Source organism: Gastrolobium bilobum, unplaced genomic scaffold (genome assembly GCF_033153095.1).
Source record: "Gastrolobium bilobum isolate Gb01-03AN ecotype WA unplaced genomic scaffold, APGP_CSIRO_Gbil_v1 utg3757, whole genome shotgun sequence".
Taxonomy (NCBI): domain Eukaryota; kingdom Viridiplantae; phylum Streptophyta; class Magnoliopsida; order Fabales; family Fabaceae; genus Gastrolobium; species Gastrolobium bilobum.
In genome coordinates, this window is record NW_026897545.1 from 325972 (window position 1) to 339927 (window position 13956).

General features: G+C 35.6%; 1 protein-coding gene across 3 annotated transcripts; it reads right to left on the bottom strand.

The window, feature by feature from the left end:
• Nucleotides 1-5859: 5859 nt before the first annotated feature.
• Nucleotides 5860-13743, bottom strand: LOC133307947 (DNA-(apurinic or apyrimidinic site) endonuclease, chloroplastic). 3 transcript variants are annotated; one of them, XM_061508523.1, is made up of 12 exons: nt 13611-13743; nt 13202-13377; nt 13019-13119; nt 12836-12915; nt 12410-12643; nt 11929-12251; nt 10532-10642; nt 9756-9893; nt 9597-9644; nt 8107-8187; nt 6537-6696; nt 5860-6163 (listed from the first exon to the last, which is right to left on the bottom strand). In XM_061508523.1, the coding sequence occupies exons 2-12, from the start codon at nt 13322-13324 to the stop codon at nt 6042-6044; spliced, it is 1521 nt and encodes a 506-aa protein (XP_061364507.1). In that variant the 5' UTR covers nt 13325-13377; nt 13611-13743; the 3' UTR covers nt 5860-6041. The 3 variants fall into 3 exon arrangements, with proteins under 3 accessions (XP_061364507.1, XP_061364508.1, XP_061364509.1); XM_061508524.1 differs by having other exon boundaries at nt 13202-13385; nt 13611-13655; XM_061508525.1 differs by lacking the exons at nt 13202-13377; nt 13611-13743 and having other exon boundaries at nt 12836-12935; nt 13019-13117.
• Nucleotides 13744-13956: the final 213 nt, after the last annotated feature.

Here is a 13956-nt window from a genome sequence, read left to right on the forward strand (position 1 = left end):
GAGATGAAAAGAATTGTTAAAATTGATGAGATAAGTACTCACATGCATTATCACTACGAAAAGTATGAATATGAATACCAAATTGAGTTTTTATTTCATTATAGAATAACTGAAAAATAGAAAACAACTCAGACTGCTTTTTCATTAAAAATAACCAAGTACATCTGGAATAATCATCAATAAAAGTAACAAAGTACTTAAAACCGAAAGTAGAAGAATGACGACTTGGTCCCTAAACATCAGAGTGGACCACAAAAAAAGGAGAAACAGCTTGACGACTCAGACGACTCGAAAACGTACTACGAGTATGTTTCCCAAACTGACAAGACTCACAATTTAAAGTAGAAAGAGACGATAAATGTGGAACCATCTTGTGAAGCTTTGCAAGACTAGGATGACCCAGACGAGCATGTATAGTAAGAGGAGAATCCACAGTGGAGCAGGCTGAAGAAGAGGGAACTAGTTAATAGAGGCCCTGAGACTCACATCCTTTGGTAATCTCCTTCCCCGAACTCCGATCCTGAAAGATGACAGAGATTTTAGTAAAAGAAACAACACAGTCAATGGATTTGGTCAAACGACTAACAGAAAGTAAGTTAAAAGGATAATCGGGCACATATAGAACATGATCCAGAGATAAATTGGGTAAAAGAATAACTATGCCAGTCCCCCTTGATTAGACCAGAGACCCATTGGCCATAGTACTAGTGGGAAAAGAACCAGTAGTACAAAGGGAAGTGAATAAGGACTTATTACCAGAAATGTGATCAGAAGCCCCAGAATCAAGAGTCCAAGGGCCTATAGAGTGCAACTGAGAGATGCCAGCAAAAGAATTAGCAGAGGGTGCAATGGATGCAGTAGGTGGGCCTAATGTTTGCTTCTCAGACCACCAAGTCACAAATTCATTCAAAAGAGCAGCTGGAGGTTGTGCACTGGAAGGTAACTCTGGAGCAGAGGTACTAGAGAAAGCCAGAGCAACATGAGCATTCCGAGGAGGTGGAGGTGGCCTGCCATGAAGCTTCCAACAGCGGTCAACAGTATGATTGGTCTGATGACAATGAGTGCATAATAGCTTTCCTTTAGAGAATCGACGTCCACGACCATACCCTTGAACAGCAAAAGCGGAAGGGTCCACAGAATCTTCTCTACGTCCACGACCATACCCGTGAACAGCAAAAGTGGAAGAGTCAACAGAATCTTCTCTACGTCCACGACCATACCCTTGAGTAGCAAGAGCGGAAGAGTCAACAGAATCCACTGGGGGTATAGGCATCATAGGAGGTGCTGATGACGTATAGGGCTTAGAGGGAATTCTAAGCAAGGTAGACATCACGAAATCCAGTGTAGGAACTGTAGTAGATCCCAAAAATTGATCCCGATTGGCAGACAAATGGTCAGGCAAACCATATAAAATGAACAGCATAAACAGTGTATGACACTGTTCCTGTTCCTTAATAACATCACCAGTGAGAGGCAGAAGCTCATTAAGATCATGAAGTAGACTCTAAGCTTTCCCCAAATATTCAGTCATAGGACAATTGAAGTCCCGAGGAGCAAAGGTAGTCATCAATTTCTGACACACACCATAGAGTCTCTGGGTATCATTGGTGTACAGTGCTTTTGCCTGACTCCAAATAGCTTCACAAGTAACAGCAGGTCGAAAAATCTGCTTGATAGACAGATGAAGAGTAGCTTTAATGAGACTACACAACTGAGCATCAATCATCTTCCACCGTGTGCGCTCCTTTTCCGCCACAGATTCAGCTTTAGTGGTGAGATGGGATGTATAATTTTACCCATCCAACCAAAGTCGCAGATCGAAAGACCAAGTATCATAGTTGGACCCATCCAATTTATCCACACTCAACGGAGCAAGGATATAATTTGAAAAAATAGTAGACTCCGACTTTTGTCCAGCCGGAGTCCCAGAAACAGAAACATTGGAGGCAGTAGGGTCCATAATCAAAAACAAAAAATCAGAAAGGACAGATCACACAACTAACCGGTAGAAGAGGGATCTGTACGTCAATACAAAAAGAGGTCCAAACACCAAAACAAGACCAGATCCAGAACCTACGCAAGGAGATGAGAAGATCGCAACCAGCCACGGCCGGAGAGGAACCTCCACGCGCCGCCGGTGTGAAGAGAGTGGCCGAAATGTCACGCGCGCGTGAGGGCGCGTGTGAACTTGGAATCGAACGGGACCGGTGGCGTTGGAACCGCGCGACTGAGACGAGCACGGCGGTATGTGGATCGCCGGAAAAGGTGACCGGACGGTGGTGCTGGACGAGACAGAAGGTCTGGCGGCTGTATGCGAAGAGAGAAGCGTCCGGAAACTGACAAGGAGACAGCTCCGGAAAAAATTTAAACGACGATGAACAGTGGGTTCACCGGAAAAAAAAAAATTCAAAGTTCCTTAGGCTCTTGATACCATGTTAAATAACAAGAGAAAAGAGAGGAACATTTGAAATATTTCTGTGTATATTAACTGATGAAGGATGTACAATATATAAACAAACTAATGGGTTAAGCTCAAACATAATGTAATCAAACCTAATACAAAATAAGGAAACCCTAATACAAAATAAGGAAACCCTAATTAGAATATATTTCTAACAGTTGAAAATTGTCCCTTAGTCTTTGCAATCCTAATGGGATGTTTTAGGTGTCACCCCTTCCTTTAAAGTCATTCTTTTATGCTATTATTGCTTTAAGTAGGTACTTTTTTTAGTTGTTTTGGTGTCTTGACGCCATGCTCATCTTATGAGCGAAAAACTTGGTCAACTTCCCAGATTTATAATTGCTCCACATTGTTTTTATTTCACTTCACCAAGTTGTTAGAGAATATCATAATAATATAAAGGGTTAGTTTTTTCGAAAGCTACTTTAAATAATTTTGTCTAATATTCACCGAAACAATGTCATTTTGGGACAAAAATTATGGTATGTTTGTAATTTTAATTTATTTCAGATTATAATAGTCTTTATCATTCTAATTTTTTAATTTTTCAACCCAAAATAACGTCGTTTCGGTGAACATTAGAGAAAGTTGTCTAAGGTAACATTAGATACTTTTTCCCCTAATATAAACTATTAAAAATGCTCATACCCAACTTTTGAGTTGAATTGATTCTTTACATGGTATAGAGTTTTGATGATCATAAGATTACGAGTTCGATCTTTATTGGGTCTGCGCAATTGTTATGCGTAAGGCCTCTACACGTGTCAAGTTGCGTCCTCCAAGTTAAAAGATTTCATAGCTTGAGTTGTTGAGAAATAGTTAGACAGCTATATCAGTTCGTTATACGTGTCGTATAGTTGTATAGCGGGGGATTGTAAACAATACCAATATATAGTTACTGAGTTGTATGAGATTAAACCATCCAGATAATAAAACTCAATTTTCTCTTCATTTCTCTCGTGCTTCCTTCTCTTCCTTAGGGTTTGACCCTAACAACAATATTCACATTTCAAACTTAAAAGATTCTTGTGTAAGGGCCGTGTTAAAAAATAATATAAACTATTAAAAAAATTTTTGCTCAACATCTTAAAGTTTTGGATTGAAATATTTTTTTACAAAGTCATGATAACTTTCTAAACGAGAGATATTCTACCATGCTCGAACAATTATTGCATAGTCTAAAAGAATTTACACCATTAATTTGAAGTTAGATTGTTTAAAATTCATGTAGGCAATACCTTAGAATTAATGGTAAAATTCTTCTCAGAACATACAATATTTATGCTGTAATAATATGCAAGATCATATATTTCATTTCCAATTTACATAATCTGTGTTGGGCTCAACAATTTCGTAACATTTTGCATGCATGATTACTCAAAAATTCGCTTGAAAGTTACGTATGAACCCATGCCTTAAAGGTAAAGGAGGTTTTTTTTTTTTTTCTTTTCCTCAATTGGAAATGAGACATCATTATACTCATGTTCTATTGATTGTATACCCTTTTACATTCTTTTTATATTTACCAAGTACAGGTTATATTTGGTTTATTAAAATAATTTAAGTAGAAAAAATGAGAGTATAATTAAAATGATATTTTTTATCAGTAAACATGGTGTGATAATAAATAAGAATGAAGTGTATGCATTTGATATTACCCTTGACAGTGGGAAGAGTGGATGCAAAAGCAGGATTGCATCAGGAGTTGCACTCTCATGTATTGTTTTAAATGTGAAACATTCATATAATTTTTTTTATAAATCAATAGTCGTTATAATCATTTATTCATTTATCACTTTGATTGATGACTATTGATCTATAAATGAATGACTGAAATCTTTCATTATATCATATTAAACTAAGACATAAAAGGATCTATTTCCAGTAATAAAGGTAGTAAATAATAATGGTAGTAATGGAGGACTTTGTGTTACACCCACTAAGATTAGAAAAGCACAATTAATAATCTTTTATAAAATTAATTTATACTATGTATGATACCTTAAGCCAAAACTTGTCTTTTACCTGTACTAGCTCTAAACTATGCACAATGCGCACTTAGATCTTGGAAAATCTCACCTCCTATAAAAGCACACACCAAGAGATAATTCAGATAAATATGTTCATTTTCTTTGTCTACACTCTTATCTCCTTTTGGGCTCTGACATGGACTTGTGTGAAGTGACCCCCACCTAGGGTTGACAAAACGGGCCAACCTGGCTCGACCCGGCTCAACCCGCATTCAATCTGTAAAAAACGGGTCGGGTTAGGGTTGGCCCGAAAAATTAAACGAGCCAGAAAATCTAACCCAGCCCGACCCGAGCCGGGTTAGGGTTGGCTCGATAATCAGCTCGCGGATTGGCTCGAAAAAAAGCTCGCGGGTTGCGTTTGTCACTTTTCTGTATGACCCTGCAATGTTCTACAACAAACCAGATCCGTGGGTCCAAAGGTCACAGCGTACCCAGCAACTGAAAAATTCCTATAAAAAAAATGAGTTCAGATAAATATAAAACGAAATATTACCACAAAGTTACAAGTTCTACATCGAAATCGAATATATTCCAAGAGAAATGAAAACTTTTACCATCTGTATCAAGCAAAGAAAGACGTTTCTGCTTTTGCTATCGAAGGACGACGATGTGAGCGAGCTTTGGAGTTTTCATATTATATATATATATATATTTAATACAGTCATTATTTTTTTAATAATAAAAAAAAATACTCAACCCGCGAGCTGGCTCGTTTAAGTCTGAGTTGTATCAGGTCGGATTGAGTCGGGTTGGCAGCTCATTTAGGCCAACCCAACCCAACTCATTTAGGACAGGTTGCGAGCCAACCCGACAGTAGTTTTTGCCATCCCTAGCCCCACCCCCACCCCCACCTCCACCTCATCTTCAACCAATGAACCACCATTGCTGACTAGTCTCTTAACATGATCGAACTTTCTCAAGACCACTCCCTCGTGTACATGCAGGAACAGAAATGTCACTGCCTCCAGTGTTTCAAGTTAATCCCTCAATTTCAAATATTCTTTGGAAAATAATAAATTCCTTTTATTGATAGTTACTAAAGCATCGCCCAGATCTAGCACTCCTATACCATATTCTCAATTTTTATAGGAGATTTAAAATTTGAGATCATGCCTCAGAACAATGGTGAGGTTGCTTATTGAAACAATGATAGATTTGCCTCTTGTGACAGGAATATCGTAGGTTCAGAGTTTCAAAAGTAATCTCTTTGCCAAATGGATAAGACTACATTCAATCGACTCTCACTCCTGTTCTCATAAGCTGCGAAGTGCGAATTCTTGTGCACGGAGTTTGCCCTTCGCCTTTTATTCAAATTTCTGCATGTTCTTTCTTTAGCATTACAGGATGATTCCTAGTGCAAAATTCGAATAGCTTAGTCGAAATCATGGATTACCCTGTACAAGGATTGAAGATTTTTACAAGGTGAAGCAAGCCAGAAAGCAAAAAAAAATTAAGCAAAAATCCCTTCTTGAGGTAAATAGGCTTGCTCATAAATTACAATCTCAAGCAAAATTCCCTACAAGCTCAAACATAGTGCTTCAATTACAGAACTAAAGCTTGACAACGAGGCCAACAGGACAATGATCACTACCAGTAACATCAGGGAGAATGTACGAATCATGAACTTTGTCAGCTATGGATTCTGAGACAAGGAAATAGTCAAGACGCCACCCTGTTTAAAATTTTGAAACAAAACATCGAGAGTATAAAGAACAAAGTTTATTTGAAAGGGACATTCAAAGTTCAGTTGACAATAATTTATGATATTTGTTGATTCACTACTTAATGAATAAGATACATACACATAATCATGTAAGTAATTCTCATTAAACATCTAGCAAATGGAGAACTACCATGTGAGCAACATGTGCATGTGCTTGCTTTCATAAATGTATAAACACAATGTAAAAAATAGTTAATTGAAGCAGTTGAACTGGAATCATATCAACATTTTTAATGTATTAATTTTCACAAATAACACCACTAGATTCTATACAAACTGTCGAGTATATAATAAATCAATTATAGGAGTATGCTAGAAATACCTCTGTTAGTCTTGCGCCCACCATGCCGATAACCCCAATAAGTATATCCAACGACCCCAGGGTGCTGCCTTCTAAAGGTATCTACAAATCCCTTTGATAAGAAGTTTGTTGCAAACGATTTCCTCTCTTCATCTGTAAACCCAGCACTTCTTCTGTTACCCTGTGGGATAAATGTAACTATCAGAATAGATTATAACATTGGTTTTTGTGCTCTTGGCAACCTAAACTTGCATTTTATTATTCATGATGTTAACAGACAAATTACTGATTTAGATTCCATCTTGTCTTTATTTTCGATGCATTTAAACCAAATTGCTCATTTTAGGTGTGAACAGCTTTAATAAGTCCGAACAAAATTGGCCAGAAATGATCAAGGCCGTGTAACTCATAGTATAGTGGGCTATTAGCCTACAACCTTGTTCTAATTCTCGTAGCAGTCAAGAGATGTTGGCTGTGACATACCCCTCTAATATGATTGATGTCGTCATCAATCCTACAACATCTCCCAGATACTATCAGGTGATGTGGTTTCCTCATAACACCCATCGCCCATATAACTGACCATATAAAGAATGTTACCAAGGATACATAGTAGGTCTCAACCTAAGTTACACTTTGACACTAGGAGAGAATCGTGCTTTGAATGCCTCGAGATGGATGAATGATTTTCTGATTTCCTTCGAGAAAACATTTTCCCTGACAAAAGTGACAATTGAATTCTATATGCTAGGTCCTCTTTGGACTTGACGCAATTTGTAAAGCCACTGCATTGTCACAATATATATACTTTCATATGACCAACATTTCAGAACTTCAACTTACAAAGTAACTGTTTTATCTATGTAAGTTCACAAGTGACTATTGTCATAGCTCTATACTCAGCCTTTGCATTGGACCAAGCAATCACATTTTGCTTTTTACTTTTTCATAATACAAGGTTACCACCAACAAATAAACATTATCCTGAAGTAGACTCCTATCAATAGGTGAACCAACCTAATTTACATAGGGGTACCCCACGAATAGAGCTTTCCCTTTGTCTTTATCAAACAATCCTTGACATGGAGCATTCTAAATATATTGCAAGATGTGTACCGCTACCGCTACATTCCAATGATCAAGATGTGGACATTGCATAAATTGACTCACCACACTAATTACGAATGAAATATCTGGTCTGGTTATTGTAAGGTAATTTAGTTTCCCAGCTAAATTAGAAAACTAGAAAAAAAGGAAACTAGGAAATTAAGAAAACAATGGGTAAATCCTACTCATTTACCAAAAATATTCGGCCCTATCTACAGGCCCAAAATAGGAGATACTTTCTAACAATGACTATTTTGAATTTTGATAGTAGCAACCGGCGCCAAACAATTTGAGTTAAATAAACTGCATTCAAGTTTGTCAAGCCATGTTAACGACTTCTTGATTACTTTTTCTTCTTTTTTCTCTTTCCAAATCCAGTAATTTCTACCAGAAACAAGTGCCTTGCTTCGTTGGTATTATTTACAACAGTTTAATATGATACATTCACCGTTTTCATGGAAAATATTGAATCTTAATCACTTACAGCAGGGTTATATATGTCTATCTCTTCATGAGCACAATTCAGATCACCAGTCAAAATTACAGGTTTTGACTTTTCTAGCTCCTGTACCCAGCAGAAAAGGAATCATGATGAGTCCTAATAATATATATATATAACAATTTTTAATAACAAGTTAATAATTCGTCTGAGAAAAGAACTTTTGCCCAAATTTAATGTAACAAAAAGAAAGAGATAAAAAAACAGTGTACAACATAGGGCACCACCCTGCTCGTCAATTATATTTTGTCAAATTAAAGTGATGCATTCCAAATGTCATTTTATCATATTGGGCATATAGACAATGTCACTTGGCTTTTCAAATATAGAACAATCAAGTACAAGAATTTATTATTCTAAGATTGCTGAGCACCAACGAGTCCACAAGAATTATACACATCATATTTCAAGTTGAAACAAGTAATCATGCTCAACATGCCAACATCATAAATAATTTGGTGAGTTTAATATAACAACATGTTGCAAATATACAATGAATAATTGTGCAATAATTATAGATTTATTTTTCCCTTTTATTAGATTGATTATGATAAGCCATATTATAGGGAAGATATGTGACATTAGATCTAATTTACTTCTTATTTGTTACCAAGAACTTGACACAAAGAGAAGTAGATCTAGACAGAAACTTACTTGGGGAAAGATAATAAAACAAGAATTAATGGAGTGGAATATAGATTGGCAGATGGTGTATCTCAAGACGGAGTGGAGAAAAGCTATAAGCATGATGGAGGGTTAGACCCGTTTTTACTCCTATGTTCTGAATGGTCCATTTTTAATCCTTTTCCTCTTTATCTCCCTCCCTTTCTTTCTCTCTTCCCCTTCTTGTCTTGTATTTCTTTTCTCCCTTACCCTTTTTTCTTTCTTTTTTTGCGCCCTCCTATATATCTTTATTTGTATTTTCTTTTAATTTATTTTTCCTTTAAAAAATGTGTACTGCCTTTTTATGGATAATATTAAATATATATAGAAACTTTTTTTATCTTCTTTTTTCCTTTTTTCTCTTTTTTTTCCCCAATCTTTTCGTACCTTTCGTTTGGGTTCATCTACCACTAACCCTAACTAGTTTGGGATAAAGATGTTGTTGATGTTGATGTTGTTTCCTTGAAATTAGCTCTTTATTAGGAAAGCAATTATTCACATTAGTCAATATATTGTAAACATTTGTAAATGATCATTCAAGCAAATAAAATTCAGAATTTCTCAGATTTCAACTCAACATGCAAAAAAACAGAATTTTGCTAACACATGCAAACATGAAAAAAAGTTATGTCTATCTCAGGCATATCATAAACCCAATTTGACATAAACGACAAAGGAAAAATGTAAGCATAGGATGAATGGTCTATTCTGACTAGACAAGGAAATATAAAAGTATGAAAGCAGCAATATATACATAAAATAACACTACTCAAGGCTTATCCCACTAGGTGAGGAAAGGGAGCTACACATACTTTCAAATAATTGCTAAGAGATGGGTCCCATTGAGTCACCCTGTAAGACTAGATTCAAATACAGAGAGATTAGTTGGATGAGGATACATTTATCAGATTGAAATGGAGAAAATATAACTAGTTTAGAAATATAAAAGGAAAGTAATATAATACAAGTACCAGTCTTCTCAAGCCATCTCCAGAATTAGGGACATATCCACTTATCAAATAAAATGCATCAAACTCTGCAGTCACAAGTCTACCCTCACTATCATGATCAGATATACCTAGGCCATATCTAACTGAAAGTGGTTTTATCTGCAAGAATTCCAATTAATAGAAAGTTAATATTAGAAAAAGAATTATCAATGTGAACACCATTCTTGCAATTTATAAAATGAGGATTCAAATGGCTGGGCTATCCGATAGAATAAGATCATGTTACCTTTAGGCTTCAACCTTATTTCCAGAAGTTGAATGATTAAGCAACAGAGTACCAAACAATTATGATTCATGAACAAATGCAATTAGTGTTTGGCTCTGTCGAAGAAAGAATATTACTTAAAAAGCATTCCCCATGAAACCCCGACTTGTGAGGGTAAGGGTGAAAAAAATCCTTGTATGTAGCATTACCCTTTATTTTTGTAAAGAGGTTGTTTCTTGCATTCAAACCAGTCCTGAAGCAACTTTACCACTGCTATAGCTCTCCCCTTTAAAGAATATTACTAAAGTAGGTTTAAATTTATTTTATTATCACTAACTTATCGCCAAAACTTTTACTTGGTAAAAATGCATAGAACACATCATTACGTGATAAGCATTTAGCATTGAAGCTTAAGTTGCCATCATAATATTTAGCATGAGACAATTGTGTAACGAATAGTCATTATTATAAACATCCTCTTCTTTCAAATGTAGAAAAGTCTGAAGATGCAACATGAACATAGTCAACATACCCTTGAGATTATTGCTGTTCCAGAATAACCAAGCTTAGAAACGCTACATGTCCAAAAGCTGTTCTCATAGCCCTCTATCATATGCTTTTTGATTTCCTGAATATCCTTCTCCTGTTAGCAAAATCAGAGCTTTCATAAATAGGATGGAATGAGCACCATGAATTTTCATAACATCACGGTTGATAGATTTTAAAAGGCAGCATCTAAGACTCGGCTGGGACTAGTTTCTCACGATTTACATTTTTTACAATTTGCAAATAAAAATTCTTTGCTGCTATGATACAGAAACTTCAGTCTAGTCTTAATTATATTATACAGAGAAATTATAAATTTGATTAATTACCCTCATGGCTCTTCTGCTGTAACAGACAACTAGTAAAGAATACTCATGACCAAGAACTATCTCAAAACATCAGCCCTTTTTCAGCCACTACTCTAGTGTTTTTGTTAAAGAACACCAGTTCTTTGAAAGAAGACAGATTTGAACTGTTCAACATCCCTCTTCAATTTCATAAATAGCCAATTAATTTGAGGGATTATAATGAGTCACAAGTCCAAAATATCCTACAACCATTCTTCAGCTTTCTAACCATTTCCACTAGTATAGAGTTCTTCCTTTGATGACGTTAGGCATTGAAACTAAGGTCTAAGCTATGAGAAATAAGGGGCATAGTAGGGCCGTGAAGGAGGACGCAATGAAAGAATATTTACTAGTGGACCGAAACTGACTAGTGGACCATGAGCACAACAGAACAGACAGCGGGCAGTGTGTGAATGGAGAGGGTCCTGGCAGGTAGAGAGCTGAACATATACCGGGAGGGAGCAGGGGGTCGTGAGAGGAGAAAAACATTTTGGGGTAAATTTGCTGGCCATTGGCCGCGGTGGAGAATCTGGAGATTGCTTGTTGTATTCTCTGGGTAACTACTTTCTTTCTTTTCATCTTTTTTTTTTTTTCTAATTTTTTCTGTATTTTTCCAGAGTATTTTTTCCTGTTGTAAGGAGCTGAGCTCCCTTTTGTTGGATAAATAATATTCAGTGATTTTCAGTCCCTATCAGATTACAATCAGAAAATTTCCAAACTATCGACCTTACATTAACTTGTTGCAAAATCAAAATAACTAGAATACTTAGGTATTCAAGAATATAAAAGCAACATACTTCCATAACAAAATTATTCAATTCAGGTTTTTCTCCACCATTTAAAAAATACATATGACTAATAAAAACAAACTACTGAAATCAATTAATTCTTAGCATAATTTTTCAGCAACCATCAGAATTTACATAACTTAACTACAGCATAATGCAAGATGCACTTATAAACCAGCAAAAATTGAAACCGAGGACTGTTGGAAAAATAAATACTCCAAGGCATAAAATGAGCACCGATATTCTACCTGCAGTTTAGTCTCTTGCAAGCACAATACATCAAAGTCTTCTCTTTGGGCAAGTTGAAGTGCAGAAAATCCTTCTAATTTTAGCAATGCTCTCAATCCATTGACATTCCAAGACAAAAGCTTGACAAATTTTGTATCCTGAGTAAGAGGTGGGGATCTCATGGCTCTAGGATTATATGCAATCCAACCTTTTTGAGGCTTCTTGTGGGCAAGAACAGTCCATGGCTCAGTTTGAATAGTGGTTGTACTGATTTCATCTGATTGCACAACAACGCTAACAGTTTCTGAAGATACTTTTCTCTTTGCCCTGGAAGACTTAGAATCTGGCAACAAACGCCCATACAAGATTTATGCTTAGTTTGAATGAGTGATATTTGAACCAAAATTGACAAGTCATAAAACAAGACATCAAGAAAATTAAAAAAAAAAAGAGTTACGATAAACATTTAATATGAAGAATCTACATATTCTACTACACAACCTGAAACCTCGTCGGATTTCACAGACAGCTGTTTCTTGGTAGTCACCTTGACAGTTTTGCTCTCAGATCCTGATTGTATTAACCTCCTCTTACCCTGGTTAAGTTCAAATATCTCTGGAGTATCATTGACATCATCATCGTGGTCTTCATCTGACACCTTTTTTGCCTTCACTTCCACAGATGTATTTCCAGAAGTAATGAATAACCCTTCTTTTCTTATTTGAGAATCTTGTTCTGCATGTGAAGAGACCCTATAACCATCAGAATTATACAACTTGAACTACTTTTTAAAGAGCCACATGAATGTTAGGGAGTAAAAGAAGAGTCAATTTGGAAACAAAAATGGATATTGGAAAAAAAATTCTTCATTTCTTCCCTTCCCCAAGAAATGGTAAAAGTTCAGATAATACTAACAGAATTGCATACCACACATGTTATTGTCCATGAAACTCTTCAAGGCAGACAAAAGATCATCTTTACGACCCTTGGCAGGAACCCTAATAATCCTGAGAATTCAAAACCACTCCTAAGATATAACATCAACAATACTGTTTAATATTAGAACTAAAACAATAGCTACTTGGCAATGAAAAAGACATATATGCTTACTTCAATGTTTTCCGAAGTTCCTGAACAGTCATTGTGTCTATTAGGGCAGGCTCATTTCTTAATCTCTCAATCTCAATGCAATAGCTATTAACATCATTTTCCTACATTATCAACTCAAATGAATAACCAAAAAATAAAAAAAATAAAAAAAATAAAAAGAGGATTGCAACACTCATATTAGACCTTAACAACATGCTTTTTGGAACATGGGCTTGCTTCCAACCCTTTACGCTTCATATCATTCTTGTCCTCAACAAATGGTGACATGGATTCTGATGAATCTGAAGAGGGTCTTTTAGACCCCATTGCTTTCACAGTTGGAGTAACCAATGTCTTAGTATTCAAATGTTTCTTAAACACTGCAAAACTACAACATTCTCAGTCAGTTCAGCTACCCAGATAACTTGAAATTCGATTAACGTACTCAAATAAGTGTCATGCAACTTATTAAATTTATTTTAAAAATCAATAAAAAAAAGGAAACATAAAAATCGAATCTTTACCCTGATAAAAAAAACACGAAATATATTTAATTCACAGAGATTTGGAACTTGGAAAATGAAGAAGAGGCACAACAGATAAAAAAAAAAACCTGGTGAGATTGAAAGAGCTTGTAGACACGAATTGAAGGACTTGTTTCATGTGAGGTAAACACCGCGAACAGAGAAAGAAACAAAGAACCGCCCAGATAGGCTCACAAATATTGCTCTTGTTTAATAAATAAAATGGCCTCAAGTTTTAAAAATAGTTGAGCTACTAAATAACTCCATGTCTAATTTAATAAGGTTTGGTCTCAAAGCTTGTGAGGTGGCATATATTATTATAATAAATAATGAGTTTAATATTTGTGTTTTTTTTTTTTTTATAACAATATTTGTGTTTTTAAAGGATATAGAACTATGTCATTCTAATCAAAATTATAATATTTTATACAAAGA

Coding starts and splice junctions, on each gene's coding strand:
- LOC133307947 (XM_061508523.1), bottom strand. CDS start 13,324: ATGGGGTCTAAAAGACCCTCTTCAGATTCATCAGAATCCATGTCACCA. Junction 6,697..8,106: donor TAGACATATATAACCCTGCT/GTAAGTGATTAA, acceptor TTTATCCCACAG/GGTAACAGAAGAAGTGCTGG. Junction 6,164..6,536: donor TGGGCGCAAGACTAACAGAG/GTATTTCTAGCA, acceptor AATTTTAAACAG/GGTGGCGTCTTGACTATTTC.